The 9526-nt window shown below is 55.3% G+C and overlaps 1 protein-coding gene across 1 annotated transcript; it reads right to left on the bottom strand.

Annotated features, from left to right (window-relative positions):
- Positions 1-1992: 1992 nt before the first annotated feature.
- Positions 1993-5577, bottom strand: ODF3L1 (outer dense fiber of sperm tails 3-like 1). The gene is made up of 4 exons (XM_011932814.1): positions 5245-5577; positions 4343-4453; positions 3391-3504; positions 1993-2620 (listed from the first exon to the last, which is right to left on the bottom strand). Exons 1-4 carry the CDS (start codon positions 5360-5362, stop codon positions 2139-2141), a joined length of 825 nt encoding a protein of 274 aa, XP_011788204.1. The 5' UTR covers positions 5363-5577; the 3' UTR covers positions 1993-2138.
- Between the last annotated feature and the right edge of the window lie 3949 nt (positions 5578-9526).

Here is a 9526-nt window from a genome sequence, read left to right as displayed (position 1 = left end):
GGTCTTGATCTACTGAACTCATGATCCGCCCGCCTCGGCCTCCCAAAGTGCTGGGATTACAGGTGTGAGCCACTGCGCTCGGCCAAAATGACATCTTTCTAATCTGCTACAAGACAGATGGGTCCCTGAGTTCCCGCAGCCTCTCAAAAGTCAGCCCAGGCCAGCCTTGTAGAGAGGCCCAGACGCAAAGCCCAGGGCCTGGGGGCGGGTGGGATGGAGAGGGGACCTCAGGGCCCGGAGTCAAGGACATCCCTAGTGGGGTTTACCACAGGTTCTTTTCTAAATATTTAGTTGTATGTGTGCTTCTAAAAATATTCCAAATAATATTATATCCTCTGTTCCTTTCTGTCCAAAGTTAGGTCTTAATTCAATTTTCTTTTCTTTTCTTTCTTTTTTTGAACAGCGTCTTGCTCTGTCACCCAAGCTGGAGTGCAGTGGCACAATCACAGCTCACTGCAGCCTCGACCTCCTGGGCTCAAGCAATCCTCGCACCACAGCCTCCTGAGTAGCTGGGACTATAGGCGCCTGCTACCATGCCCGGCTAATCTTTGTATTTTTTTGTAGACACGGGGTCTCTCCATGTTGTCCAGGCTGGTCTTGAACTCCTGACCTCAAACGATCTGCTTGCCTTGGCCTCCCAAAGTGCTGGGATTTCAGGTGTGGGCCACTGCACCCAGCCTCGATTTTCACTTTAAATTAAAACCTGGAAATTGTTCAGGTTTATAAGGATGAGCCATTAGACACTGGTTCTGAGGCGGTGCTCTCTTCCCGTCTCCCTCTGCTCTGTGGAAGAGTGTGCCTCTGCCTGAGCCATCGGGTCTGGGGGCTCTTCTCACCCCCCCACCTCACTTCCACTCCATGGCTCCCACCCTCCTTCCCCGCCCCTCCGCTGACCTCAGCCACATCCCCTCCATGCCTCTCGCAGGCCTCGAGCTGCCAGGTCAAGGTAGAACTCCCCTCACACCTTCCTGTGTCCAGGAGTAGAAGTGAATTGAGGCTCTGGATGCCAAGAATGGAGGAAGGACAAATGCCAGTCCCAGAAACCCTCGCCTCCTCAAGACCAACAGGAGCTGGCGCCTGTCCGCCCAGCAGCAGCAAAGCCAGAGCAGGTGGGGGCCTGGGTGGGTGGGCACAGGCCTGGGCTTGAAGATTGAGGCAATGCTGCCCCCTCCTGGCTAATTTATAGCTGCCTCTCTGACAGGCACTGCCCGGCTAAGCTGTTGAGGCTGGGGACATAGCAAGTGACTCCCCAAAAACAGCATGTGACAAGCTGACCCTTCCCAGGAGTCTGCCCAGCTGAGAGCTGCCTCCCACTCTGCCCATCCTGTCCGAGCTTCTCTCACTGCCCAGAGCATCTTCCGGCCCTCACACGTTCAGGGCAAAGCCCGAGGCCCCTCCCAGCTGCCCACCATGTGGCCCCGGGTAGCAACCCCACCCCTGCACCCCAGACCCCTGCTGCTCTGTGTCTCCCTGGTTCCCTGTCACTGCACCTGCATGCTTTTCTCTCACCTTCACCTCCACCTTCGCCCTCCCCAGCACAGTCTCCTCTTGTCCTCTTAGGTCCCTCCCCGAGGAAACTCCTCTCCCAACTCCCAACCAGAAGGACCCCGCTCCTCTGCCCTCACCCCCACCTGCCCTGCCCCTGTCTCGGGGACTGTCCCCTGTCAGCACAGTCCCACAGTTCTGGAACTTGGGGGAACCTGGACCTCTTCCAGGCCTACCCACTGCACTGTCTAAAGGGCAATCCTGAGCCCAGAGAGAGGCAGGAGCTGCACAAGGCCACACAGACTGTTAGTGGCAGGACTGGAACACAGCCCTCCCGAGTCCCTGCCTGGGGCTCATTGGAGGACAGACGTATGGTTCCCCACCTGGTGAACCAGAATGGAACTCTTCCAGGACAGGGACTGTACTATTCCTTCCAGTGTCCCCAGCCCCTCACCCAGAGCAGGACCCACAGGAAGCAACTGTGAGTAGAAAAGGAGAAAACGAATACATGAAAATATATCTCTAATGCCTTCTGTGTGCCAGACACTCAGCAGGCACCGGCTCTGCTACTAGAAATCTTGGTCAAATCGCTCAATTTGGTGTAGAAAAATAATTTCTGGGGATGAGGGGCAGTGAGTGCCCCAGGAGGGGCCTCAGTCACGAACATCGATGACCAGTGGGCACAGGTGGAGTGAGTGCTTGATGCCCATGGTGAAAGCAGGGATGTGGGGCTTGTGCACAGTGACCTGCTGGACCTCATGGGAGCCAGGGCCAGGCCGTGGTGTGAGGTCCAGAGGGTAGGCAAAGCGCTTGGCCATGCTGTAGGTGGGGCTGCGGTTCTGACAAGTGGATGGCTCAGGTCGGGCGTACCTGGTAGGTCCAGGGCCTCCTGCCACATCCTCCTCGTAGAACCAGTTCTTGTCCCTGGAGGCCAGACTGTAGCTGGGAGCAGCTCGGCTGACAGGGGTGTTGGGCCCCAGCAAGAGTGGCATCTGGTACTGGTTGGGGGCCGGGTTGGGGTCCATGACTCTGTATGGGCGCCGGTAGCCAAATGTGTACTGGGGAGCCCTACGTTCCCCCGGTGGGTGGATCTTCTCAAAGTAGTACTGGCAGGGTGCGAGGGTGGGGTTCAGGCCTGAAAGGGAGTGGCGGGAAGGGAGAGCTGTCAGAGCAGGGAACAGACCTCATTCTCTGCTAGCCAGCTGATGGTCCTGGTTATCCACTGTGACCTTAGGCTGACCACCTCAGCAGCAGGGCAGGGACATCCAAATGGTCACTTAGGCTGGGCATGGTGGCTCACACCTGCAATCCCAGCACTTTGGGAGGCTGAGGCAGGCAGATCACAAGATCAGGAGTTCAAGACCAGCCTGACCAACATGGTGAAACCCCATCTCTACTAAAAATACAAAAATTAGCTGTGCATGGTGGTGTGCACCTGTAATCCCAGCTACTCAGGAGGCTGAGGCAAGAGAATCACTTGAACCTGGGAGGCAGAGGTTGCAGTGAGCTGAGATCACACCACTTCACTCTAGCCTGGGCAACAGAGTGAGACTCGATCTCAAAAAAAAAAAAAAAAAAAGATGGTCACTTAGGCCATCCTGACATCAGGACACAGAAACATCCTGAGATCACTACGGTCTGTAAGTTCGTTCGCATGACAATATTGCATCCACAACAGGAGCCCTATGTCATCATAACATCACCCGGTGACATGCTACATGTCATAACATTGACTTCAAGATATGGTGATGTCAGCATCGCAATGTTGGTGTCTTGCAGGGAGATACCGGCATCCAGACATTCCCAAGGAGAGAGTCTTGACCCTTTGCCCCTGCCCAGGTCCTAAGGGTGCACCCCACCCCCCAACCTCCCAACCCCCAACATCTGTCCATAACCCCATCTTACGCAGGTTGGAGATGCGCTCCTCCATGGGGACCTGTGGGCAGCTGGACATTCCAAACCGAGTTACTTTGGGATCCAAGAGATAGCAAGGCCCAGGGCTGCTGTGGCCCACATTCCCTGCAGGGCAACCAAAGAGAGGGCCTGGTCAGCCCCAAAGGCTGCCCCACTGAGCACCTGGCCTGCCTCCAGGCAAGATTTCCCTCCCACTTCAGATTCTGTGGCTCCTGAGTGTTTGGAGACTCTTGATTTCCTCATCTGTAAAATGGGACTTTTAACACATGACCTGATATTTTCAAGAATTTGCTCAGAGGAACAGTAAAATAACAGCTGCCCAGCAGCTTGGGCAACCACCCACCCAATCAGGGATTGGGGCCAAGAAGTAATAGCCCTGTGGCTGCTGTTGGCATTCAGAAAAGGCCTAGCCAGGCCAGAGGCTTCCCCTGCTGAGATGGGTGTTCTCCCCAGAGAAAAGCCTGACAGGCACCCCAGGTCTCAGACCCCTAGGTGCATGCCACCACATCCTGCCCAGCAGCTTAGATCATCTGTGGCCTCTGCTCCCGCCCTTCCAGGGGGTTCTAGGGCACCTGGGGAGCTCTGGGGGCCACCACTTCCCCCCGGCCCCCTAACTGTTCCTGCCTGGCCACATGGCAAGTGACCCTAGCAGAGCATGGCGACCGGAGCTGAAGGGCCCCAGTCAAAGGCCAGACAAAGGAGACTCTGCTGTGCCAGCTGGACAGCGCCAGGATCCCCTACAGGCTCCCCTGGGAGAGGCAGCTGGGGGATGCCCATGGAGTTGCCCCACCCTCAATCCCTGCTGGCTTCCTCTGGACCCAGGGGGCCCCTTGAGTGTCCCACTCAGATTCCCAGTGGCTACAGAGAATGGCTCCATGTCTCTCCCCTCAACCTCCAACAACAGCTCCAACCCCAGGGGGATGACTGGGGTGGCGACGCTCACGCTTCTCTGAGTGCCGGCTATGCAGGGTATAAGCTGGTGCCTTGAACATGGAGATGTCATGATCTATGTAACCTGTGCAGGATGGCCGGAGGTACTTGGCGGGCCCCGGACCTGTAAGGATGGACATGACAGCCCTCAACCTGGGCCCACCGGGTCAGAGGCAGGGGACGCCCCAATACAGTGCACCATGGGAATATTGGGGGTCTTTGTTCTTGCTGCTATTGCACTGCCACGAACCCAGCATCCATCCAGCTGCTTCATTTGGGGGAAGGCAGTATTTTCAGATAAAATGCAGTTTCTCTTGGACAGACAATGCATAATAAGAAGCTAATAGTTACAGTTAATTGAGAACTTATTCTGCTCCAAGTTCTCCACTAGGCATCCGATACGGATTATTTCCGTTAAGCCTCCCAACGATGCTGTAAGGTAGATGCTCTTGTTTTTCCCATTTTACAGAATATTGAGGCTTAGAAATATCAGTCTACCCACATATCACAAACTAGGAGTGTGAAGATTCTAAACAATCATCCAGTAGAACCCAAACCTTTAATCCCTGCACTAAACTACTCCCACTTAAAGCACCAGTCAGTCATTACCAACATAGTAAGAATTAGTGTCTGCTGTCCCTTGAGAGTAAAATTGAAGGGAAGCGAGGAAAGCTAAAGCTAGGACAAAGGCTCCTAGTCTTTTCCAAAGTGGGCCTCACTGCAGCCCCATGCTCCCCTCCTCTCGCACCCACTTGGACAATCCCAGCAGCCAACACTTCCCATGAGGGTCAACTTGGAGGCTCAGGTCTTCCGTAAGGCTTCAAGGAAGTTGGAAGGGGCTTTGCAGGTGGCAGGCTGAAAGGAGTCCTGGAGACAGGGGAGGGGGCCCAAGCCCAGGGTGGGGATGACTCTCACCTTTTATCATGGCCATGATGACAGGGGTCTGCTTGACCTCCTGCCGTGAGGGCAAGGGCTCCTTTTCTCGCTGCTGTGCAAAGTACACAGAGCTCCTGGTCCCCTTGGGCGGTTTCATGGCTGGGGCTGGGGAGGGAGCAGCAGCAGCTACAGCAGGGTCTAAACAGCAGGCAAGGAGCTGGGGTAGCCCTGCCTGAGACACCCCACCTCCCACCCCAGACACTGAGGAAGCTGGGAAGGAAGACTGTTCTCCAGTTGGAGCAGCTGAGGCTGTCTGGGGCACAGCCAGCACAGGCCCCAGCAGGCTGGAGCTGGAGATGACGTCACGGCAGAACTTGGACTGTGAAACTCGGAGTGTTTATTTCCCCTGGTTGCCATGGCACCTGAACTGTGGCGTGGAAATTCTATGTTGGGAGCTTAGTAATGGAACCCTGACTATCCCACTGTCCCCTACCACCAACCAGGCCAAGTGGCCTGGGGGGGTCCCCAGGACCCTGGTTCAGGGAAGGGAAAGGGAGAGATGGTGTTACATATCAGCCAGCGCTTCACTCCCAGTGGGTGCCCTAAGGTTGGGGAAAGGAATGGAAAAGGTAGATGGGTCATGGGTGAAGTGTTTGTGCAGCACACACAGCCCCCTGGGGGCTCTCTACCGCCTGCCTCTCCCACCTACCTCCCAGGCTCTGGACATGCCCTCCCTTCTGTCAAGTCTGTTTTTCCCTTGGCAAAAGATCAAGTCAATTATCACTAAGGTGTGACTGTCTGATAGATCCTCCCCAGAATCCTATCCCAGGGTGTGGTATCTTTAGAGATCCATGTCTAGCTCAATGGATACAAAAAGGAGTGGGAAGCAAATAAAGGAGGACAGAGGGGTGGTGCTGAGCCCTCACGGGGCTACTTTCTGTGCCTATGACCAAGAGCACTCCCTTGGCAGGGGAGCAGTTGGAGTTGGGGGGTGGAATGAGAGGACATACGCAAGGGTAGGGAAGGCAGCCAGCCCCATCTGAGGGATGGATGAGCCCCAGGCCTGAAAACGTGCTGGGAACCTCTTCATTCCGAAGAACCGAGGAGGCTTTGGGGGCCTGGGGCCTGTCACCTCCACTGGTTCGTAACTCAGACTGTGGATTTGACCTGAACCGGGTCAGCGGTGTCCACCTCAGGAACCAGATGACTGCTGGTTTTAGATGGGGTGTCTGTCACCACCCCAGTACACTGTTAAGAAAACTGAGGCCCGGAAAGGAACAAGGGCTTGCCCAAAGTCTCCTGTTACATCAAAGTAGCAGAGATGGAACCAGGACACAAAACTCAGGGCTCTCCTTGGATCATATTCTCTGATTGAATAGAAACCAAGCCATGCTCTGAATGCATTCCAGTCAGCAGACACAGCGAGGGCTCAGAGCAGCAGAGGACGGGGGCCCAGCCCCGCCAGCAGCAGACCCTCTGTGTGCCCCTGCATGCCCATGGGGCAACCGAGCCTCTGATTTCTGGGGACAGGATAGCTGGGCCAGGCTGGGAGTGACCCAGCCTCAGTGACCTCAGGCCAGGGCCAATGCTATGTCCTCAGCCCCATCCAGGTCAGCTTTTCCTGTAGGAAACTGCGAGCCCTGATGGTCCCCCAGTGCTGAGAGGGGCCGGATCTGGGGCTGGGATCCCCACCTTCCTGGTGAGGGGGTGGTCCCCAAGTATTTCAGTCCCAGGGACCCTCCTGTCTTCCTCTCTCACTGCTTCTGCCCCATCATCCTGGTGCACAGCTTTTCTGGAAACCAGGCCACCCCACACCCCAGCAGGTCGCAAGCCACTCCAATTTGTTCCAAATTCTCCCTTTCTTCCAGCTCTGATGGAGACCCAGCGTGCCCCTGGAGGTGGCCCTCGGCCCTCTCCAAAGCTGGCTGTTTGGTCATTCACATCCCTTGTGCCTCAGTCTCTCTAGCTGCCTTGGTCCTCAGACTGTGCTCTCCCCATCAAATGCACCATTCCTCTGGGGCCTTGGTGTCCAGGTGTGTCCCCCTTCACCTCCTCAGGGCTGCCCTGGGTCCCTACTCATAAACCTAGCAACCATGGCTGGAGGCCACCTCCACCCCACCCCAACTCCTGACATTACCCCGATAGCTCGGGCCTCCCCAGGGACCACCACCAATGCCCTGGCCTCCCCGTTCCCAGACCTCCTCAGGTGCAAACCCCTCCACTCCACTCCCTCACAGGCCAGTCCCCCACCACAGCACTGACCACCAGACTCCCTGGGAAGCCATCCCCTGCCCCCCATCGCTGAGACCCCAGTGCTGACCCTGTACTCCCTCCACTTCTGCCTCGTCCTTCAGGCCCCTCCAGCTTTCACCACCCTCCTAGTCCAGCCCCTTTCCTGAAACATCCCAGGCCTGTATCCCCCAGGTCTGCCTTGTCCATCTGCATCAGGCAGCTAAAGCTGCCAGGACAGTCTCATGGCCAGAACCCTGGACCTGCCCTCCTCGCCACCTGCTACCCACCTCCACCTCTGGGCAGCCTGCCCTCCCCCTCTCCCCAACCCACGGGATCATCCCCCGCATGGCTCACTCTCCTCTCTTGGCCTGGCCATCCTTCCGGCCCCCCCATCCACCTGCCCCATCAGGCTGGGCTCTGACAAGCACCCCCCATCACAGCCTCAGAACCGCCGCGTCTTTTGTTATCAGCTCCCACTTTCCATCTGGGACACTGTGGATTGCAGCCCTCTCCTTGGACTTGTGCCTCTCATCTGGCTCCCTCCTGTCACACTCTAGATATCCTAAGCCCCCTCCTATTCAAAACCGTCCCCCAGCCCACATGCTTCTCCGTCACCGCCTGCCCCTCTCTGCCCAGCCCACAGACCACCTTCCCCACAGAGGCGTTTTGCGGTCGTCTCTATTCTCACCTCCCTCTCACACTTGACTTAGCCGGTTGGCTCCAGGCCCACTACTCCACCCAAACCAGGCTTAACTCGGCGCCCACCACCTGCAGGTGACAGCTGCTTCCAGGGGACACTCTTCATCCTCTAATGCATGGCTTTTCGGCAGCACTGGCCTCAAATGCCAGTCCCGCCTCCCTCATGCTGCCCCTGCTGCTGGCTCCAGGACGCCCTCCTGCTTTCCTCCTGTTTCTCAGCTGCCCCTGCTTCCTGGCTTCCTTCCTCAACTCGACCTTTCAATGTTGGTGTATGCTTATTCATTGCAAAGAGGAAACAGTAACTTTACAGGGGAGAGGCCTGGCAGGCATCACCTCCACCAAGTGATACGAGTCAACATCCTAATGATGGCACAATAGATATGTGCCTCTTGGTTTTGTTTGTTTGTCTTTTTGGGGGGGGGTTTGGGTTTTCGGGGGGAGACAGAGTCTTTTGCTCTGTCACCCAGGCTAGAGTGCAGTGGCATGATCTCAGCTCACTATGACCTCTGCCTCCTGGGTTCAAGCAATTCTCCTGCCTCAGCCTCCTGAGTAGCTGGGATTATGGGAGCCTGCTACCATGCCCAGCTAATTTTTGTATTTTTAGGAGAGGCACGGTTTCACCATGTTGGCCAGGCTGGTCTCAAACTCCTGACCTCAAGTAATCTGCCCTCCTTGGCCTCCCAAAGTGCTGGGATTGCAGGTGTAAGCCATCGCGCCCAGCCAGATATGTGTCTCTTGATAGGCTGAGTGAGAAGGGCACAGCATCACTTCCCAGGTGTTCCCACCACAATACAGAACCTGAATCTAATCATGAGGAAAACAGACAAACTCAAACCAAAATTCACCTAAAAGAATTGGCCTGTACTTGTCAAAAATGGCAACATCATGGAAGACAATGAAACACTGAATAACCATGCCAGATGAATAGACACTCAGAAGAAAGCCGGGGTTTTATTTTGCTATAAAGGATATTTTTGGGAAAATTGGCAAAGCTACAGACAAAAAAGGTCTACGGCTTAGTTCAAAGTATTGTACCGATGTTAATTTCCCAAGTTTGATCATTGCACTCCAGTTATGAAAGAGAAGGTCCTGTTCTAGGAAATACTGCTTGAGCCCAGGAGATCAAGACCAGCCTGGGCAACGCAGTGAGACTCTGTCACTACCAAAAAAGAAAAAAAAATAGCCAGGCACGGTGGTGTATGCCTGTAATCCCATCTACTCAAGCAGGAAGCTCCCTTGAGTCCAGAAGTTTGATGCTGTGGTGAGCTATGATGGCACTACTGCACTCCAGCCTGGGCAGCAGAGTGAGACCCTGTCTCATTTAAAAAAAAAATTTAAAAAGAGGAAACACTCACTGAAATATTTAGGAATAAAAGAGCATTATGTCTGC

This window comes from Colobus angolensis, unplaced genomic scaffold (assembly GCF_000951035.1).
Source record: "Colobus angolensis palliatus isolate OR3802 unplaced genomic scaffold, Cang.pa_1.0 Scaffold99, whole genome shotgun sequence".
Classification (NCBI taxonomy): Eukaryota; Metazoa; Chordata; class Mammalia; order Primates; family Cercopithecidae; genus Colobus; species Colobus angolensis.
Note: the sequence above shows the minus strand (reverse complement) of the source record. Positions and strands in the feature narration are given on the sequence as shown.

Excerpts from the sequence above, each read along its gene's own strand:
- ODF3L1 (XM_011932814.1), bottom strand. The coding sequence starts at position 5,362 with ATGAAACCGCCCAAGGGGACCAGGAGCTCTGTGTACTTTGCACAGCAG. Across the intron at positions 4,454-5,244 it reads CATCATGGCCATGATAAAAG|GTCCGGGGCCCGCCAAGTAC; the intron begins GTGAGAGTCATC and ends CCATCCTTACAG. Across the intron at positions 3,505-4,342 it reads TAGCCGGCACTCAGAGAAGC|GGAATGTGGGCCACAGCAGC; the intron begins GTGAGCGTCGCC and ends GTTGCCCTGCAG.